This window comes from Ursus arctos, unplaced genomic scaffold (assembly GCF_023065955.2).
Source record: "Ursus arctos isolate Adak ecotype North America unplaced genomic scaffold, UrsArc2.0 scaffold_5, whole genome shotgun sequence".
Lineage (NCBI taxonomy): Eukaryota > Metazoa > Chordata > Mammalia > Carnivora > Ursidae > Ursus > Ursus arctos.
The window spans coordinates 39,594,784-39,616,949 of NW_026623067.1; the positions used below are offsets into that span (position 1 = coordinate 39,594,784).

The 22,166-nt window shown below is 48.1% G+C and overlaps 1 protein-coding gene across 7 annotated transcripts in view; it reads right to left on the reverse strand.

The window, feature by feature from the left end:
- FGF1 (fibroblast growth factor 1) overlaps positions 1–22,166 on the reverse strand; it is a 94,166-nt gene that overhangs the window by 60,690 nt on the left and 11,310 nt on the right. Inside the window, exon 2 of one of the 7 annotated variants that reach the window (XM_044384193.3) lies at positions 17,948–18,029. The exons of 4 other annotated variants lie outside the window; for them this stretch is intronic. Coding sequence is in view for 2 of the 3 variants with exons in the window: in XM_044384190.3 (XP_044240125.2) it covers positions 2,287–2,336 (50 nt within the window). In the remaining variant the exon portion in view is untranslated. Of the gene's footprint in view, positions 1–2,286; positions 2,825–17,947; positions 18,030–22,166 lie in introns of those variants that run through there. 2 more of the 7 variants (XM_044384190.3, XM_044384191.3) reach the window with 2 other exon arrangements.

Sequence of the window (22,166 nt, forward strand, 5' to 3'; positions counted from 1 at the left end):
ACCATGTTGTACCTGGGACCCCACCCCCAACATGCACACACACTTTAAAGGACAAAGTAAAATTCAGTATCAAGGGACTAAGAGAATAAAGAGTAAAGCCAACTTTAGGATAAACAGGCAGGCAAGACTCCTTGAGGTGATGACATTTAAGCTGAGACCTGAAGGAAGAGAAGATGCAGTGGGTAGTTCATTCCAGATGAAATCTCTCCTTCTCATGCTGGCCTGTCTTCACTCCCTTTCCCTATCTACTCTTCACTCCATGCAGCCTGAACCACTGTCTAGTACTCGTGTACATTGTACTCGGGGATGCTTCTGCCCTAGCTGTGATCTTCTCGAAGGGAGGAATTGCCTTGTTCATTTGGGTCCCTGGTGCCTGGCACATAGTAGGCTCAATAATTGTGAGATGAAAGACTGGGTGGTTGGATGGATGGATGGATGGATGGATGGATGGGTAGGTGGCTGTGCGGATGGATGGATAGGTGTTTGGGTGGTGAATGGGTAGGTGGGTGGATGATGGATAAATGGGTGGGCGGATGGATGAGTAGTTGGGTGGGTAAGTGGGTAGAGAGATGGGGGTAAGAAACGCACACATGCTTTAAGCTGAGCTGGGTGTATTGTCTTTTGGGGGTAATTTTATAACTAATAAAGCTGAGGCTTGGAGTTTGCTAGACTTGGCTTGTGCTGTAAGAAAAGTGACTGAAAAGAATTCTCACTCAGGTTCTCTACCACTTTAGTTACACATCGTTTTTCTATTTAATCATCCTTATTATTGTGAAATGGGCAATTATTTTTTACTAAAGTAGAATTGACATACAATATTATATAGTTTTAGGCATGCAACATAGTAATTCAACAATTATATGCATTGCAAAATGCTCACCATAATAAGTATAATTACCATCCGTCACCATATAAAGTTACTATAATATTATTGACTGTATTCCAGGCAAGCATTTTTTCTTACAAATAAAAAACAATAACGTTTAAAAATTTTTTTTCTCAATAAACAGCTCTGAACTGGATCTTGCTTTAATTCTAAAGGAGTTTTTTAAGGCAAAAACACATGAGGCAGTATACACAGTGCTTAAGTGTCCGGCCTCTGCAGCTAGGTCACTGTGTTCAAATACTGGTCCAGCCACTACTCACAGTGGTAGGTCAATAGGTCCTAGGGAAACTCACCAAACCCTCAGTTTCTTTATCTGTAAAATATGACTGACAACAGTACGTACTTTCAGAGGGAGGCTGGGAGGATGCAGTGACACGTATAAGAGCACAGCACATGTGACAAAGTAAGGACTCAAAAACCGAGAGATGCCACTCTTACAGGACTGAGGATTCTTCAGCCTGGCCCATCCAAATGCCTTCTAAAGCTTCTAGAAGAATCCTAGCCAAAGACGACAAAGGGCATGCACTTTGAGCTATTTTTCTGGTGGAAGAGGAGAAATTCTCTTGCTTCTGCGCTCCCTGACTCCAGAGCAGGCGTGAAAGTGGCCACAGACGCAACAACACACATCAGGCTTCTGTCAGGTTCTGACCACATCCCTGCTCCCACTGTCCTGGGTTAGGCTAGTTCAAGGCTGCACTAACCAGCCACAAGCAGACCCGAGTGGCAGGATCACAGGGCACCTCACACAGTATGACTGTAGTTTCTCTTTGTCTGTCTGTAATCTGGGCTTCCTCACAAGAGCTCGGCTGTTAGGTGGCTGAAAAACAGCTCAATCTTGTCCAGTATAAGAATTTAAACAGTCCTCTTAAGTAATACTCTGCCCCTGAGATTCTCCCGCTCCTTTGGGAAGTATCAGCTAGTGGTAAGGGGAGTGAGGGTCACTCAGTCTCTCACCAGAAGAGATGAGACCCTCATTCACAAGCCTCTGGGGCCCAAGGTCTCAGCATGGGGTGCTTCTCCTGCCCTGGCACTGCCCGTGCAGGGCCTTCACGGCTCAGGTTGAGGTCCTGGTCTCTCTTGGTGCAGTCAGGCCTCAGGGCGGCTCTTTGGCTGACCAGCTCCTGCTGGCCGTGGGCTCCTTGCCTCCCCCGCCCAGGAGGTCTCCCCCTTAGCCCCACAGCAAGGTCACCCCGCATTGGCCTCTGGCTGTTGTCTCAGCATCTGCATCATGCAGGGAGAGCAGGAGATCCAGAGTGCGAATTACGCCCACTTGCACTGGCTCACACCCATCCACACTCTCACGCCTCCGGGCCTTCCCGTGCCGCAGGCCAGCCATCCCGCCCTCAGCTCATCCAGATGTGTCCACGGCCAAACCACCTCCACCCCCTGCACACACGTACACCTTTTTCTTCCACCTCTGTGTTCGGATGCTCCGGTGGCAGACGGGCATCCCCCTGCACAGCGGTGGACATGCCAGTGTGTCTGCCAGGCCTAGACTTGCTGTATTAAATGGGAGCTCGAGCAATTCTGCAAGTCTTCTCTCCACAAATCTTGGCAGTTAAGCTGACTGTCCTCTTTACTCAGTGTTCTCTTTTCCTTCTCTGGCTCTGTGGGACAGGCCTCCTGACCCAGCCTCTGGGAAAGGAGGCTCCAAATGGAGCATGGTTTAAAAGCAGCAGGATGGGGTGGGAGGGATCGAAACACATTGCTTCATATTTGCCAAATATTCTCCCTCTTGCACCCATGCCTCTTCCAGGCCGAGCACAGCTAGCGGCACCAATGTCTTTGAAGACTCTTTTCTTTGCTTCATTCTTACCTGTCTTCATTCAGTAACAGTTACTAAGCACCCGACATGCAAACACTGTGCTGAGATCCAAGTCAGTAGCTGCCTCACAGAAGTGATATGAATACAGTAGAACTCCTTCAACAACATGGGGTTGAATTGCACGGGTCCACTTATGTGTGGATTTTTCCACATATCTTTTCTCTTTCTTATGGTTTTCTTAATAATATTCTCTCTTCACTAGTTTAGTTAATTGTAAGAATACAGTATATAATATACAAAATATGTATTGACTGTTTATGTTATTATTCACACTTTTCGCCAACAGTATGCTATTAGTAGTTAAGTTACTGGAGAATCAAAAGTTAAACATGGATTTTTTACTGCATGGGAGGTTGGCCACTTTTCACCCCCATTTCATTCGAGTGTGAACTATAGTCTCATCATGTGAAAAGATGCTTAACATCATTAGCCATCAGGGAAATGTAGATCAAAACCACAGTGAGATACTATTTCACATCTACTAGGACAGCTAGCAGAAGATGGGTATCTATCAAAAGATGGATAATGACAAGTGTTGGCTAGGATACGGGGAAATTGGAGCCCTTGTGCATTGCTGATGGAAATGCACAACTAGTGTAACCACTTTGGAAGACAATTTGGCAGTTCCTCAAATGGTTGTCTGTAGAGTTACCATATGAGCCTGCAATCCCACTGCTAGGGATATACCCAAGAGAAATGAAAACATGTTGATACAAAAACATGTACCTTAGTGTTCATAGCAGCCTTATTCAAAATAGCCAAAAAGTGGAAACAACCCAAGTGTCCATCAAATGATGAACTGATAAATAAAACGTGGTATAACCACCAGTGGAATATTACTAAGCTATAAAAAGGAATGAAGTACTGATAACGTGCTATGACACGGATGAAACTTGACACCCTTATGCAATGGGAAGGAAGGTGGTCTCAAAATACTCTGTTTTGTGTGATTCATTTGTATGAAATGTTCAGAGTAGGCAGAAGCAGAAAGTAGTTTGGTGGCTGCCAGGGGCTGGGGGAGGTAGAATGGGGAGTGAATGCTTAATAGGTGTGAGTTATTTTTAGTGTGATGAAAATGTCCTGAAGGGATATATAGTGGCAAGAGTTGCACAACTCTATGACTATAGTGAGAGCCGTTGCATTGGACACTTTAAATGAGCAAATTGTGTGGTATGTAAATGGTATCTCAAGAAAGCTGTGAAAGGATGTGTTCATCTCATTCTTTCACTGAATCTCTCTTTCCCAGTTTCTTAGGTCTCCTAGGACAAATATGATTTCAACTTCCAGTCATTTTAGAACTTTCTCCAACACACTTATTAGAGTCTGATATTAGGTAGCTAGACACCTATTTAGTGATATTTAAACAGTTATTTTCCATTAGAACGTAAGCTGCAAGAGAGCAGGGATTTGTGTTCTGTTCATTGTTATATCCACCATGCTTAACACAGCCCTAGCACATGCTAGGGTCTCAATAGAGAGTTGTTGAAGGAGCAGATGCCTTCATGGAGCTCCCATACCAAACAGCACCAAAGGCCAGCGGTAACTGCTAGTCGTCATTCACTCAGTGCGTATTTACTACAGCCTCGTGGTGTGTGGAGTGAATGAATGAAGCAGACACGTCTCTGCACTGGGGGAACTTATAGCAAAGGAAAGCTGTACCGAGAAGCTTTAGCACTTTGAACAGACACTGAAAACAAATAATATCTAATATTCACTAAAGATTTGCATATTTTGAAAGCGGAAATTTTTTTGAAGTTACTGGGACTTTGTGGGAAATTTTTTGAAGTTACTGGGACTTTGTGGGAAGTTGGGCTGCGTTGAGACAGTCGTGCAAAGAAAAAGATTCTGAAGGATAGAGGATGAGTGAGTAGAAGGTCAATCCAGAAAAAAAGAAAACGAGTGTTTTCCAGTGATTTTGCTGGTTCCAAGGAGGCAATTCCAAGTGGTGATTTTAAGTTCTTGTTGAGGTGGGGAGTAATATCAGGAAAGGGGAAAGTGCCAAGAACCATCCTCCATGTCCAGTGTCGGGAAGTCTTCGAGAAGTGATAGGAAGGGAAAGAGTGACTCAGTGGCTGGGAGGGGAGGGAACAAGGGTGTTTTAAAGAGATGGGGAAGATTTCATTACAGTACAATTGCCTTCTTCACAATGGAAAATTATGGGAAGGACAGCCAAGAGGTCAAGAGAGAGGGCAACAAGATATATGATGATGACACAGTTGGGAAACCAAGAGGCCGGTTTGTAGATACACAGCCCACGGTGGGTGATGGAGGTCTTGGAGTCGAAAATGAAAGCAAGGAAACTTGTCCAGTTGACTTTTCTCATACCTACAACCTCCTCATTCTACCTCTCCTTTCCCCCCATATTTTCATTTTAATAGGCAGGGTTTCTAGAAAACCTGGAATGGGAAAGAGATATGAAACAGGGCTAGGAACTGATTAAGACATGACCATGGCTCTTGCACAAGGCAGGGCAGGGTCAGAGACTTAAGACACTTGGAGAAATGGGAGGAGACAACAAAGATGTGGGCAGAATAAGGTTCAGGGTCAAGGATGACGCTACAGAATCTAGCACAAATTGCTCATTAGAGTTTGGGGGAAAGATGGGTCAGAGAAAGACCCAAGACCGAGGAAGCTTATGCGCTAGAAAATGAATGGGTAGATCTTGGAGGATCTTCCTAAAGGGGTCGGTTGACTTTGCAGCTGCAGGACACACTCCCAGAGCTCAAGGGAGCTTGAGAGTTGGAGTGAGCCCAGGCACAGATGACCCTGTGAAGAGGAACGAGGAGAGGTTTTCTTTTTTCTTGAGGCGAGGCACCTCCAACATGGTTTTGGTTTGCCTGGCTGTCCACCCACCAGAAGGAACAGATGCAAAGATGGCCCGTCTCCTTCAGAGGCAGTCTTGCCTATTGGTTAAGGGCAGGCATTTTAGCTCAGGAAGTTGCCGAGGTTCTGCGGCTCCCTGGCTCTGTGTCACTGACCATACGCTCAGGCCGCGCTGCACTAAGGCCTGTGTTCTTCCCTGTAAAAGCAGGGGTGATGAGCAAGGGCTGTGATTGGGATGAAATGGGATAGTAGAGGCAAAGCTCCTAGCACAGTATGGCACTTAAAATACTTCCCAAGCCTTGGGGGCAGTTTTCTTTGGGTGTTTTCACATCTCTAGAATCAGGAAGTACAGCATTTTTTTCATGGTGGTATGTAAAATGATGGTGTACCTTTCAGTTTATGGTTTTTTAAGTTTAAAAAGATGTGGAAGTAGGTAGACATCTAGTATGAGGCAGTTGGGGTGGTTTGTGGTTGTTCTGCCTGTGCTAGGTTCATGGCTCCTTCAGCGTCTAGGTGTTTTATTTTTGACTCTAGGGGGTTGAACCTTTTCCCTGGGGACAGGAGCCTGGCTCCTGGAGTCAGCCCCACTGAGGGCAAGTCTTGACTTGACTACTGCTCAGCATGAGACCGGGGCTAGACACCATCACCTCTCTGAACCTCAGTTCCTTCTCCTCTGTAAGAGGGATAACAATATTACCTACCCTCCTAGGGTTATGTCAGAATAAAATGGCGTAGAGTTCTGTAAAGGGCTTAACACAATGCTGCATTGCACACACATTGAATAATGATGATGACGAGACTAATAAATAATAGCATTACCTTATAGAACCAGATTACATTTTCTAAAAAGTGTTATTGTTATTATTTCTGAAATACCTGGGGAGCCCCACCACAAAGCATCCAACTGGGACCCTCAGCGGGAAGGGATCTCAGAGCCCAGATCGGCGCTCCTATTCTGCACTGGTGTGTGTCTAGGACTGAAGCCTCACCTTGTGTGCTCTCCCCCCACTGCCGTCCTCCTTCCTGAGTCAGCTTTCCATCTCCCCAGCACTCCCCTCCTCAGGACCTTGGCCCCTCTGGACACATTACTTTAGGAGCTATTTGCCTTGGGGGGAGGGCTGGCTCAATCTCCCTTGGAAAAGATCACTACAAACCCTGGGGTTTCTCAAACAAATAGTGACCCAAGAGCTCCCCCAACGAGGCTCTTCTCTGTCCCATCATCCTCCTGTCTCCTCTTGCACCCTTGCTTACTTCACCCGACGGTCTGCCTCAGCCCTTGCTGGAATTCCCTCAATATGGAGCAGCCTACATGTAAATGCATGTTTTTCTCGAAGCCTCTTACCTCTACCTAATGGGTCTGGCTTATCAAAATCAGTCAAGATCTATGTTTATCAACGTAAATAACACACACCAGAGCCTCCCCGTATCTTCAGATCTCCCTTGAGTTTCCCATCTGAAGTTCTCCACAGTCTTGAGAGCATTGCGCGGATTTCCTCTCCAAGTGGTATAAACATGCTTTCCTCTGGGGCGGCTGCAGAGGCTCCCCAGCAGATAGGCTCTGCCAGCTCCTTTCTTTATCCCTGATATTTCTCCTCACTTCATGAGGACCCAAGCTGGAACTTATGACTTTTCCCCAGGTTGGCTCTCTGGCAAACCTTTTCTTTTGAGGTGAGACCCCCTCCCGCAATCTACCTTGTTCCGCCATTAATAGCTGAGCTGCATCATTGCATCAATCCCAAGGTCAGGAAGACCCAGAATTTTATGTACACCTTTGCCAAGAGAATTCCATGGTTGCACGAGCCACTCCAGCATGGCATTTGATGAAAGTTCTCTAACATCACTGGTTTCCCCTCACGGTCTGGTTATCATGGAGTTGGATCCGGAGCAGCATCATAGGCCCTCCAGATGCCCCTTGGGGAAGCTGTGGAATTAGGACTTTTCAGTGGTTTTCAACACAACAGAATGACTCTTGTGGTCTAAGGAGAGTGCCAAAAAAGTCCTAGCTTCTCAGAACTTGTTTCTGCTCACTTAAAAATCTTAAGGACCTAGTGCAGTGTGCTGGCTGGGTTGGGGTGTAGGGTTTCACACAATGCAGCAGTCCTGTGGCACCCTTGAATCAGAGACTGGACTCCCAACATTTACCTATTCATCTGTCCATCTGTATATCCTCAGACACGTCCCCCTCAAAAATGTGGCATTTAAGCCAGGCTATGGAAGACAACGTGGCATTATAAAGATGTCTAGACTATAGCAAGATGAGCCAAACTCAAGCCAGGGGAAGAAATAAAGCAAAGAAAGGCTGTCCACCTTACAGTTCCTCCCCAGCTAATGGGGAGAGGCAATGGAAAGAAAGGAGTGGGCTTTCTCCCACTGCCAAATGTCCACACTATAGAGGTGTTCTTTGGGGGGGAATTTGAAGATTGAAGAGCCTGTGTGGTCAGACTTTGGAACTTGGGGCCACGTTTGTCCAGGATCTCCAGGGCTCCGCTCCCTGTTCGTGCCCACAAAGGATGGAGGAAGCACACTGACTGGCCTACTGGTGGCTGCCTGTGTACAGCCCTCTGGGCAACCAGTTTTTCCCCTTTCCCACCCTTGCTATCCTGGCTGTCCCCTCTGGCCCTGCTCCCAGGGACTAGGAGGCCACAAAGGTCCTGCCTGCCCGCCCTTATTCACAAAGGCAGGTCTGTCTGGAGCAGAGCAGGGCAGGCCCCTGGGGAGGGCTGGGGCTCCACACCTCTTGCCTTAAGGAAACAGACAGGTCCAGTCCAGTGCGTTGGGGAGAGGCTGTTGCCCTTGTTAAACATCTCGTCACAGGCTCAGGCAGAGAGGCCGGTGACTGCGTGAGAGGAAAGTGCTCTGCTCTGGGTATCTGGTGTGACAGGGCTGTGCGAGAGGGGTGTGTGACCACCCAAATCAAATCAGATTAAACCAATCAGGATGCAACTAGCTGCTATCCAGTCCTTTGCCCCTGCATCAGTCGAAAAAACTTTCCTCTGAAAATCTCCTCTATTTCCTAGTTAATGGGCACAAGAGAAGACACGGCCACTAACCATTCTGCATTTGTCATTTCTCGGTATGATTGGCACGGTGACCTTGAGCTTCACTGCTTTGGCGGTCACCGTCTCTGTGTACTTAATCGAGCCACCCTTCTAAGTGTAAGTGACCTGACAAAACACAGTAGAGGAATAAAGGTGGTCAAAGGCATGGGCTCTGTAGTCAGGATTCCTGGATTTATATCCAGAAAGTCAATTTCCCTGCACGAGGAGACCAGGCATGGTGCCCACCCCACGTGCTCGCTCTAAGGATGCAACGAGGTAACATGAGTGAAGCATACAGCTCCCGGCATACGGAAAGCATCTCAGTTTTAGCTATGGTTTTTGTTGTTAGGATTATTCAGAATGAATAAGACCAACTCCCTGTGCTTGATGGAGGGTGAGAAGTCAAATCATCCATGAGACAGAGTGCGGTAAGCGGCAGGATGGGAGCATGAGAGCCCGGGGAAGACAGGGTCCGGAAGCTGTGGCTGCTCAGCCGCAAGGACAGACAGACTTCGTGCATGTGGATGTGGGATCAGGGGCCCAGGCCTGGGACGTAGAGGTAGTCTTCTCCCCACAGGGGGCCCGGGAGCGGCTGGGCAGTGGGGTGTGCAGGACGCACAGGGTCGCCTCACACTCGTTTGGAGTCAGATCATGGAGGACCTTGATGTTGTTCTGAAGAGTTTCGACTTTTATCTACAAGCACTGGGGAGCCAGTGGACATTTTTGAGAAGGGAATTTGGAAGATGCTTCTGGTAACATTTTATAGGAAAATGTTGGTGATGGGAGAGGGCAAGGCAGAGGCAGAGCTGAGGTTTCCATCCCTGAAAAATTCATCAGTCTTCAAGTCCTTGCTTACTGCTCATCTTCACTGGACTGCACGCTGGTCAAGGGCAGGGGCCACGTGCTTCCTCTGCACTGTTGTATCCTCTACACGGTCCCTGGTGCTCCATCAGTGGTTGCTGAATGGAAATAAGAGGTCCTAAACTAGAGCCATGAGAGTAGAAGGGAGATGATGGGTCCAAAATCACCGGGGCGAACAATGAGAAGGATTTGGCACATGACAGGAACTCAATGTAGGAATCATCACATAACTCAGGGTGTGGGTGCGCAGGATGAAGACAGGAATAGGGAGGCTGTTTACTGACTGAGGGGACATAACCAGGAGAACCCCACTCTACAGAGCAGATGTGAGCTCCCTATGGCATGTGCTGCTTCTGAAACAAGTCACCCATCCGTATGGAGCTGAGGGTGGGACAGGCAGTGAAAGTAGGCCTCTGCGGAGAGGTCAGAGCTGGAGGCAGGTGTGGGAGAGTCAGAGCAGAGGGGAAAGGTGGGATGTTCAAGGGAGAACAGCCTGGAACCTGAAGAGAGAAGTGAACAGAGGGAGCTACCCTGGGGGACGCCCCACGTTCTCAGAGATCCACAGTGTAAGACAGTTCTCTCAGAGAAGCCACAGGAGACAGGCCCAAGGCCAGGATCACAGCATTCAAGGGGGAAGCTGGCACTGGTCCACACTGTGCAAAACTCCAAAGATTCAACAGGTGGAAAATGGCAGACAGAGCTGCAGGGTTGGCCTCCTGCCTCCAAGCTCTGTTGTTCCAGTCGCTTCTTATGCTATTACTGAGGTCTTTCTTCTGGAGGAGGATCAGAATGCACCATTGCCTCTGTTACCAGAAACCTTCCATTGCTCCTAGACAGCAAGGCCGAAAGTCTGTGGCAAAGCATTTCAGTGACTCCACATCTGGTCTGAAAAGCCCCCTCTTCAATCCTGCATCCTTCCCCATCTCATCAGTCTGTGGTGCTCTCTCTCCTTGTTGCATGCCAGGGACCCTCAAGCCTTCATGGTTGGTTTAGGCTGTTCCCTCAGCCCGGAAGGCGCTTCCCCTCCGATGGCTGCTAATTACAACTCTTCTCATCCTTCAAGGCCTCTTTCGAATGCTACCTCTATTGCAAAGCCTTCCATGGTATCTCCAGTAAGTAGGGCCATTCCTTCCTTCCAGGACCCATGGAATGCTTCGCCTAGCAATTAGTTCATTCTTTCTAGGATTCCATCGAGCTGGTAGCTTGTCTATCCCCTCTGCAAGCTTATGTATGAGAGCAAAGGACACATGCTATCTTCGAATCGCCCACAGCATGAGCTCTTATGCACAGAGGGCAGTCAACCAATACCAGCAAAGTGTATGAAGGGAGAAGTAGCCCAGAGCAGTGGTTGCTGGCAGCTCTACCGCTGCCCGTTATTTATTTGGAAATTATGGGGTGCCTCACAGTTCTTTGGCCTTAGGGGTTTGCTTTATAATTAATATCTTGACCCAACGGTGGGTTGCCTTACAATCACACGTGTTACCCATGATCTCTAGAGTCATTTTGATATTGAGGATACACTCTTACACCCACATTAAGATTTTGCCGAGCATTGCCCAGAGTGAGACAAAAATGGAAAAAGTTGTCCTGGCCATCAGAAGTGCTTTATCATTTTGTGCTCTCCCTGATGGCAGTTTAGAGAAAGCCCTACACAGTTCCACCAGGATCATAAACATATTTCAAGAGTCATGAATTAGGAGGATAAAGTTTCCCAAACACTCCATTTACAAACTCAAAAAGCATCTGTTCATTCAATTATCCATCATCTTCTTCTGCCCTTCCACACAGGCTCTGACAGTATTTAGATGTAATGAATATCCTGATTTATTTCTCAACAGCTTGCTGTCTGTAAGGAAAACATATATTCAAGAAGTATATTCAGCAAGGTTCAGTGAGCACCTACTATGTGCCACCAGTGGATCTGTCTTAATAATGTACCGTATCTGAGTCAGGGTGGTTCTTTCTGTGGTCTGTGTTTTAAGGGTTAGATATTTTCTGTTTTGTTATATAAAACTGAGAGCAGTTTAGGATTGCTGTAGACAGTCCTGCTTTTTTTTTTCCTGCTTTGTTTTTATTTTAGGGTAGACATTTATAAAACACAGCTGGCTAAATGCTAAATGCAGCTGTGAACAACAGAATTTAAATATATCTCTAATCCAACAAACCTGGTTCTTGGCAAGGAAGGGGGAAAAAAGTTAATTGTTTTTTAATTTAGTCTTACACACACACACACAGACACACACACAAAGAGTAAAAGGATAATAATATAGCCAGAGGGTATGTTGAATGATTTTTTTTTTTTAAGTTCATTTTACTTGGACGCTGCACCGTAGGTTGGGCTGGAGTTTTCCAAAGCACTGAACCTGTGAGAAAAGTCTTCCTCTATTTTCATGAGGATAGAAACCATTATTTTTTGAGCACTCGTTCTAGGCTGGGCAGATGCTCAAGAGAGCTTTGCGTGATTCACCTCATCGCATCCTCTGGGGTGTATGCCACTTACACATGAAGAAACTAAGGCTCAGAAAAATGAACTTCCTGGAGTCGCACTGTTGGTGAGGGGTAGGATTGGAACGTACAGCCAGCTGCCCGACTGCAGGGCCCACATTGTAGCCGCAACCGGGATTTTTCTTAACCAACCTGCATTGCGACACAGTGGCACCAAAAACATACTTGAGAGGTGAGTAATGACAAGACTGGGAAAATGGAGAGTATTGTAAATGACATCTCCTCCGCTCTGATTCTGAAGGGCAGATGCCAGAAATACGCTAGCTGGCCTACCCCAAAGAGCCCCCTAGAGAAGAGTCTTTCTCCCTTTCGTATTTCAATACATTGTCATTTCCTCTTTAATAGTAATATAGATATGCATAAATGTTATCAGAAGGAAGTTCAATAAGCATTATTGATATTAGTACTACAAACTGAATATCCAGTCATAGAGGGCTCATTAAATAAATTCTAGGGGAATGCACTGCCCCTGTGAAGAATTTTTTTTAAAAGAATATAAAATGGAATGGAGAATGCCCATGATATACCACTAAGTGAAAAAGTAAGTTAAAAGTCTATATAAATACTGTGTGATCCCATTTTTGTTTTACCACACATATTATCTAAATGCATAGACAGACTGGTAGGTAGATAGAGATGGACAGGCAGAAACACAGGAAAAGGGCTAGAAAGATATCAATATCACCAATATTTTAATAGTGATTATCTCCAGATAATGGGTAAATTTCTTTTCTGGTATTGCCTACGTTTCCTATAATGAAATATAGTAATGATGTAAAGATAATTTTAAGTAACGCATACTCATTAACCCAACAATTTCAGTAAACAGTTTTTGAGTATCCACTATGTACCAGGCGTTATGTATTCCTAACGTTAGAAAAGAAAATAAAAACAAAAAAGAAAATTTACTGATATCCCTCCTCCACTCACATTTTGGATGATCTCCTTCCAGCCTCTTTCAGTGCAGTTTTTAAAACAGAGGAGTCACAGAGCAGGCAGCCCTGAGCCCTGGTCGTTAGGAGTTCATTCAGCCATTTGGGGCCAATCAGTCCGAGAGCCCTGACTCTGCCACTTATACCAGCAGCCATCACTGCCCCCTAAGCCTTAGCTCCATCACCGGTGAACAGGACTAAGAGTGGTACCTGCCTCATCGGTCTCATGGAGGATTCAGTGAGTTACAAGTAAAGTGTCTTGAGGTGCACAAGTCATGCTGTTATTATTATTACTGTATGTAGAACGGCTATATTGCTATTATGTTTTGTTTTCCTTTTCCTTTCTTTCAAAGAGTATAAACAGTTATGTTTCTCTTGGACAGCAGAGACCACTCTTTGGGTCCCTCAGGCATATAAAGTCACCTTTGAATTTTGTGTGTAGTTGAGATCACCCAGTCAAAGCCATTTGGCCTCATATCCAAGCCAAAGCTGTAAAGGACAGAGAGAGCCGCCATGGTGTAAAGGAACCTGTATGCACCGTTCAGAACATTGTGGGAACCAATGTTGGACAGCGATCTTACTTAATTGGGTTTGGAAACCTAATAAATCTGGCTAGTTATAGGCAATAGGACATCTAAACTCTTATTGCTTATTCTGACCACCTCTGACTTTGGGGGTTGGTGTTCTATTCTGTCTTCTGAATGTGGGATACTTAGGACTCTTTGGAAGGAGAATGTCCAGTGGCAGGCTAATTCTTGGAAGAGCCCGCCTGTTTCTAGCTGTGACACTGCCTGGCTCCAACCTAGCCACCATCATCTCCTTTCTGCACGACTCTGAGGCCTCCTAACTCATGCCCGGCCTACCCCTCTTAGGGTCTGTTCTCCACTCATGACCTGATAAGCATCTTAAAATGTCAATCATTGCATGTCACTTCCTAATTCTAATCCCCAGTGGCTTTCCACTGCCCTCAGACACAAGCCCTAACTTTCGACATGACTCCACATCTCCGCGTGATCTGTTCTTTGCACGCTTCTCCATTTTGAGCACTTCTCCCCCTTATCCACGGTGCTTGAAGTATTCTGGCCTTCTGTTGGAATTCTAGAATACACCAAGCACTTGCTCACCTCAGGACCTTACCCCATATTCTTCCTTCCACAAAGAATATTCTTGGCCTTACTCTTTATATGCATGACGCCCCTCATTCTTCTGGCCTTCTCTTTTGTGCCACCACCTTAGAGAGGCTTTCCCTGTCAACCTAATTTGTAACAGCTTCTCTTGTTCCAGTGCCTGTTTGTCCCTTTTATAACATAGATCTGAACAATTTTCTATTTATTTCATGTACTTATTTGTTGGCGTACTTGGTGTGTGTGTGTGTGTGTGTGTGTGTGTATGTGTTCAGTCTGCCTGTCCCCGACGTTCCCTGCCCTGTTAGAATGTAAGCTCCCCGAGGGCAGGGACTGTATCTTTCCCTTTGTTGTCATGTCCTCTGGCAGAGCCCCTCCTAGAGAAGGTGCCTAATAAATATGAAAGGAGGGGAGGGAGGAAGGAAGTCTCCGAAAAGGGGGATGCTTTTCCAGGCAGCCCAGTTTCCCGGGAATGTGGGCAGTGTGTCCTGCTCAGCCCTAGCATTACTGTGCAAGTTTAAAAATAAAACCCCTGGGTGGAGTGAGAAGCCTTTAAAGAGGATGGGGGAGAGATAATGAGAAACATGAGCGGCCAACGCAGGCCCAGCAGGATGTGGGACTGGCCAGGAAGAGAAAGGGACCTTGACTCCGGGGAAACACTGACTTTGGGGCTGTTATATTCTGACGAATGTAGGACTCCTAATTAGTCACCAGAGGTCTTTCTCTTGATCTGCAGTATAAAAAGACTTTAACGTAGCCAGTTGAGGCTGTGCTCCCATCCTACAATAAGACACGTTGAGAGCTCTTTTGAACAGATGTTCTTTACAATCGCTAAAACAGGGGCCTCCACAGCCCACATCTGACTGCCGTTCCATCAGAAGAAGGAAAGGCCAGGAGGTAACAGAGGCAATGAAGCCTGCTTTGGCTCACCCTCCCCCTGACCTTCCCCAGGGCCCGTCCCAGCGTGGGATCCGAACCTCCCACCACAGTAGGGCCCCGGCCAGACATCCTAAGGTGTATCCGCCCTCCAAAGGCTTGGCTTAGTTCTAGGGCAGTGTAAGGCAGGGAGGGTCAGGTCAACAGGTCACTAGAGACAACTCGGACATCGCCTTGGAAACGCTTTCCCCCCATGTGCGCTGCCTCCATTTGGATCCACCCTGAACCAGCTGCGTGTTAAATCCTCGGGCCTTAGTGGGAGGTGGAGAGGCATCTGGGGAAGGTCAGAATGGGTCGGGAAGGGGTCCCTCCTTTAAGGAAGACCATCAATCTTCAGGCCTTCGTGAGAAGTCTTACATCCCAGGGGAGCAGCAGGCTGAAAATCCATAATGTGGGCCTGGCCCCTATGGTGCAAGGATGGGCTGAGCTGAGTGTGGGGGCTGCCAGCATCCCCTCCTTCAGACCATGACCTGGACCCCTTCCCGTAATCCATCTCTCTGTGCTGCTCCAGAAGCCAAGTGATGTGCTCATGGTCACCTGGTGCAAGAGAGTATTGGCAAGCCTTTAACATATTGATCGCCGCTGGGTTTTTTCCATATCCACAGCTATGTGATGGTCAGGAAGGCCGCAGAGGAAGGAGTAGAGAGAGAGACAGCTGGAGCCCTACACACCACGCTTAACCTCCAACCCACTCTCTAGAGGCAGCTCTTGTAGAGAAGGAGCCCAAAGCATAAAAAGGACCAGTTCCTTACGCAAGGTCACTCAGGAGGGAGGGGCGGAGCAGCAGACAGCCTGAATGCAAAAGCCCGGCCAGTCCAGCCTACACCAGCCTGTCGCTTTCATCCCAGCAGTTGGATTTTCAAATGGCTTAAGCTCAAAGTCCCAGACCAGGGCCCTAGAGCAGAATTTGTGAGGAACCTCCTGCCCTGGACGCACGAGAGTCCCAAAGCCCTTTTGTGAATTGAGCAGAAGGCGCCTGCTGAAGCTGATGCCTTTAATCGTTTGTGGGAAACGCCCGCAGCCTAAAAGTGCTGAACAAGTAGCCTGTATCTATTCCATGCTTCAACTCTTCAAGGACGCTGTTGCTTCCTTGGCTAGTTCTAGGTTCCTGACACGAGGATTTTAGGTGCTGAGAAAGCATAGGGTGATAATCGTCCCTTGAAACAAACAAACAAAACAGAAAAATGATGGAGGAACAGCAGGACAGCAGATGACCTTCATGTCCCAGGATCGGTTTCTTTTTACATCAAATAAATTCTTACAAAGGCTTCTAAAAAAGCCTTAGCCAGATTGAAGTCTTGTCAAGTAACAATAATTACTATTTTATTGGGCAAATACTGTGCTGTGTGTTACATCCTAAAACATTTTTGGGGCTTTACACGACTGTCTCACTAAAGTCTTAACCCAACCCTACGAGAGAACAGCACCTAACATTGATAATGTAACCCAGAATTGACTTCGCCTCTATTAACTCCCGTACTCCCGGCAACAACCCCAAGGAAACAGGTGACCCTGTTCTGTTTTACAGAAATGGAGAAGTTGTGTAACTTGGCCAGGGCCATGCATCTGTTGAGAGTCAGAGCCAGAATTCAAAGCCAGCCCTACCCCAGAGTCCACGCCCTTGACCATTTTGCTCCCCTACCATTAGGCACCACAGACTATCACTCTGAGCTAATGAAAGGGTAATGAGAGCAGTGTGTCAGAATTGGAGCTGTGAGATGAATCTTGGGCTTCTCTGTTTACTCTCTTTCCAAGGAACTTAGAACTCTGCTTCCAGAGCTCTCTGCAAAGTCATCCAGGACCAGCTGGGGAGAATGGCCACCTGAGTGAAGATTTTGTGCTTGCTCCTATAACTTAAATTCCTTATCACTGAAGGCCAAGAAGCCTGGGCCGACCCAGCCCTTGACTGTGAACTGGGGAATGTTCTCTGGGCTGCAGACTTGCTCTGTTTGTGGGCTCCAGGGAGTGACTGGAGCCTTCATCTCAGCTCTCCCCCATTGCCATTTCTAAACTCTGACAGAGATCCCGAGGAAGGACAAGAAGAGTCTCATTTTCTAGAGGTTCTTTAAGTCCCCAGAGGTGTTGGTGCAGCACTTTGCACACATTGATTAATCAATGCAAACTGCTTCTGTTCCCATCTGACTGATGGTGAAGGCAGAGCTGCTCTGTTCCAGCTGCCTCCATGGGTGCGAGGCCCGGAACACACTGGATCAATGTCTCCCTTCTAGGTGCCTGGCATCACTTACTTGCCTTTGATGCCCATCAGCCAAAAGACGTTATTCATCTCTAAGCATGAATAATACAACTAAGCTGGAGTTTTCCGGGCAACCAAAGTGAGTTCTCAGAGGAGACTAGGCTGACTAAGCCAGAGTTGGTGGCATATAGCATGGGGACCCGTGAGGGGTGTGTTCCCCTAAGTCAAGGTCCGAGGCGCTTGATGCAAACCTGTCAGCTTTGCTTTCAGATGTGATGCACCCCTTTCTAGAGCTATGAGGAGCAACAGGGAGTGAGAGATGCCACTGCTGGCCTTGGGCTTGGCTTTCCCACTCCAAGACTGAATGGTTCACTCATTCATTCATTGGGTCAGTATTTACTGAGCACCTGCTCTGTAGCTAGGCTCTGTCCCAGGGATACAGCACGAAACGAGATGGATGAGATCCTGCCCTCATGAGGCTCACATTCCAGTGGGGAGGATGGGCAATAGTAAGTTTTTTAAAAATTGACAAGAAAAGTAAAGATTGGGACAAGTGCCATGAGAGGGAGAGATGGGAAAGAAGGCCTCTTTGGGGAGTTCCCAAGAGAGGTGAGGCCCGAGGGTAAAAAGATTGGCTGTGGGGAGAACAGGGTAGAGCATTCCAGGCAGATGGAACAGCAGTCTTAAAGTCCGAGAGGCAGGCAAGGACATGGCACCACAGAGGAACTGGAAAGAGGTCAGTGGGGCTGGAGTGGGTGGGAGATATGAGAGGAGCAGAGTCAGGGGATCTTGCTCCCCAAGAGGCCTCGGGCTGCTTACTCACCTTCCTGAAAATCACCTCTCTTCTCCAAAGTGTGCTCCGCTTGCTCCAAGAACTCATCCTTGCTTAGCCAAATCCAGTCCCTCTTCAGAAAGAAAAAGGAAGAGAGTTCTTTTTGTGGCAGGCGGGGCATACGGTGAAGGCATGGCCATAGTTGTACCCATGTGGATTGTGGATGAGAAGTGTCCCAGTGATGGGGATGGTGTGTGTTGTGGTAGCGGGGCCACTCCCGCATCTGGGAGGGCTGCAGGCCCCAAGCTGGAGCTCGCCGGCTCCAGGCCCTGCTTGCTGCTGCGCCCAGGCACTCACGCATAAGGTAACATTTGGCTTTGCCCTACTCCTTTCAGACGCTTCTCTGCCCACTCTCACCCCTGATAGCCTTAGGGGTCTTTCTGGGCTTCCTGCCCTTACTTCTTTCCCTTTCACAATGTGGATCTCTGCCATTCTCCGCAGGCCCACTGAATCATTAGCCTCTGGAATGCATGCCTGCTCCTGTTGCTTCAGGCAAAGTACGCAAGCAGAGAGGTTATATTCCGAGGTCTCTCTTTGTCCTCCAAAGGATGCCAAACAGGGGGCTGCCTGGTCAGCCCATCTGAGGTGCCCAGCTTGCTACTTAACCTTGCTGACAGGAGAGAACTGTCCCTATTTGACCCTTTCCAGTGGGACCGTGACGAACACCTGGAACGTGCTCTGTTGAGGGTCGACCACGGCTACAATTTGTAGGAAGTGTCCTAGAACTTCAGTCCCTAGAGGCAGTGCAACCAACCCCAAGTTTGGGAGCTCAAAAAGCCTGATATCTGGCTTCAGGGTGGACCCACTGCTAAACCACACCGTCAGCATCTCTATCCCAGCATTCCCTTTGTTGAAAGGAGTTTGCCCTATAAAGAATTGCTTCCTTCTCTGGCCTTTTGTGGTTCTCATTTGAAGGACCTAAATTGTTAACATGGCTGCCATGGTCTGGCCCCCTCCTGGGCCTTGAGCTCTGGCTAGCTCCTCTTTCTTCTTCCCCGCATTCCAGCCATGCTGGCCTTTCCTCTACTCCTTGGCAATGCTACACTTCCTCATCCCATGTGACCTTGGCAGTACTCTTCCCTCCATCTGAAACATTCATCCCTCACCCAGTGGACCCTTCTCAGTCCCCTACATCTCAACCCAGGCATCACGAACTCACCAAAGCTTTTCCAGAACCCCTGACTGGGCCGGGAAGTGCATTTGCTTTCCTGAGACACTCAGGAGAAGTACTGCATGGTTGAGGTCCATGTCCCTATCTGGCCTCCTACTTTCCTGAAGGTAGGGACCGTCCATTCCAGGCTCCGTTGTACCCCAGTGTTCAACATGCTCCCCAGCACACAGGTGGCCTCCCACAGGGGAGTGGAATGGACCTGGCGTGGGCATGCATAACCCTCAAGTATCCCCCACCCCAGTCCCCACTCTCTCTCCTTTTCCTCTTCCTGCCTCTTTGTTTCTTTGCTTTCCCTTCCCTCCTCCCTCCTCATCCTTGCTATTCATTCCTTCTTCGACCTACCTGTGACTCCCATGAACAATGTTGAAGCCAACAGAAGAACAGTCGTGAGATAAAGAAAAGAGAATGTTGTCATAGCTTGGTATAATGTGTTGGCCTCAAACCAGATCACCCCAAACTCGGGGCCTGTGGGGGGAATGTAGGACTCTGGTTCGCACTGTAGTAGTCTGCTAGGGCTCCCACAGCAGGTACCACAGACTGCGGCTCAAACAACAGAAGTGTATTGCCTGAAGTCCAAAACCAAGGTTCCTTCTGAGACTAGTGAGGGAAAGAGCTGTTCCAGGCCTTTCTTGTCTTGTAGATGGCTGCTGGCTCCTTCTGAGTCTTGAGGGAGGGATCTATTCCAGGACTCTGTCCGTCACTCGGGGATGGCCCTCTTTTCCCTGTGTCTTCATGTCATCATCCCTCTAGATGTGTCTCTGTGTCCCAATTTCCCCTTTTTGTAAGGACGCCAGTCATCCTGGATTAGGGCCCACCCTAATGACCTCATTTAGACTTGATTTCCTCTTTAAAGACATTTCCAAATAAGTCACATTCTGATATTCTGGGGGTTAGGACTTCAATATACGAATGTAAGGAGAGGACATAGTTCAACTCATAACACCTGTCTTCCACCTGTCCATTGCCCCAATCCTTTTGGATTTATTGAAGGAGGAAAAAGTAGGGAAGCACAGGGCTTCCTTCTGAGGAAGTTATGTGGGAGCCTGGGAACGGAAGTGGACAGGAGAGAAGTGTGAACCAGAGAAAGACACCCAAGAGCAAGAAGGGAAAGGCTGAACTGACAAGCAGCTAAAACCCCATTTGTCACCTGGCCTAGAGGTTACGTGCTGCTGCTCTGGTAATCGGCTCTTCCCGTGTTCATACCCCAGATCCGCCGTTTACTAGCAGCGGGGACTCTCCCCTCCCTTGTGACAGGTGGATGATGACCGCACCTGACCGATGGGATGGCTGTGAAGACTGAGTGAGCGACGAGCATGAAGGGCTTGCCGCTGTGCCGGGCACGTAGTAACTCAGAATGTAGTGGGTGTGGTGTCGTCCACCTTACTGCCAGTGGGGGGCTAGTCCCAGGAAAATGGTCATTCTGGAAGCAGGTGATGATGAGGAAGAGGGTGATTGTCACCGACTGAGATCAAATTACTCTGTTTTCATTCACAGTAGCAAGGAGAAAAGAACCAGAGCCATGGTCAGATTTCAGCTGTGGCCTGTGGACCAAAGTCAGAATCACCTGGGCCCCACCCAGGATATGCAGACTCCTGGGGCCCTCGGGAGCCTGGCTAAATCAGGACTTCTGTGGGCAGGACCTGGGTACCTGATTTTTTACACAAGCTCGCCAGTGATTCTTATGCGTGTGAAAGTTTGCAAACCACAGATCCTGAAGAGACAGAGATGAGTCTTGTCTGAAGGAGCAGCTACATCTACATCGCCCTGGCGCAAGGAGGGCGTGCCTCTCACACCTGCCCCCTCGTTAGCGCTCCTTGGACAAAGTTGGAGAGGTGGCCTTGAGCACCTGTGCGTAAAGCCAGGCGGAGTACCTGGCGCAGTAAGGGCTCAGGAAACACTAGCAACCAGCAGAGAAGCCCTCCGATTTCTGAATGCTCCAAGATGCAAGCAAAACTCCACACCAGAGCCAAAGCACCTCCATGCTGCCCCAAAGGTGGCCTTAGTGGTCACTCAGAGAGTCTCACTTTGGACTTCGGAACAAATGGACTCGTGGACAGCCTTTTCAGACCCACATTTCAGTAATAGTAATAGCAGATACTCACATAATACTTGCTATAAGCCAGGCACTGTGCTAAGAGCATGACTCATTTAATCCTTTCAGCAACAAGGATGGTACTTTATTACCCCATTTTACAGATGGTGCAATTTGGCACAAGGCCATGGGACTGATAAATGGCACAGTCTGAATTCAAACCCCAGGGAGCTCAGCTGCAGAATCTATGTGCTTGGCCACTATGTTAGGCTGCCTCTCTTAAGTAGTGATATTTAGGAATCAGACAATTACTGTTGCCTTCCTCCCTCTTCTCTCCCTCTAGGCCACTGGCCCAGATGCTTGTCCTTGGCCCCATACCGTGGCTTCTGCCTCGCAGCTGAGTTGGACATCCTGTCGGCCCAGGCCCATTCTCTGTTACCTGCCCAGCCAGGTAGGTGCCCTCCCTTCCCTGTGGTTGAGTGGGCTTGACCCAGTGGTACCTTGAGATGGGACACCTTGTCAGTACCTGGTGAACGTTTGTTGATTAGCGGATCCTTTTTTAAGGAAAAGAACTCATTTGCCTGTAATTTGGGTCATGTGTAGGTGTTAGATTTACCTAAAACAGGGTATGTCTGTGGCACAAATGACTGCAGATTATTTTTCTAGTAGCTTAGATCAAGGAGTATTGCATTCGCCAAGCAACACCTATTTGATGAAGCGGAAGGGGTGTGCCTTCCCCTCTGCACCACCCCGCATTGCTAGCAGCCGGCGCAGCAGGCCTGGTACGCCATGATCCTCCCTCATTGGCTCAGGAGCCGCAGAATGCGTGTCAGCAGAGCCCCTGAGCACACCCTCTGTCCTGGGATCAGGCATCCCTTAACTAAGGGTAGATGAGCATGTGATGTCCGTCTCCTGTCACCACTGCAAGTACAATCATCACAGTTGACGCTACTGGCCTGTGATGTCACCCCATCGACCCAAGCAGACAGTGCCTCCGCAAGTCCTGT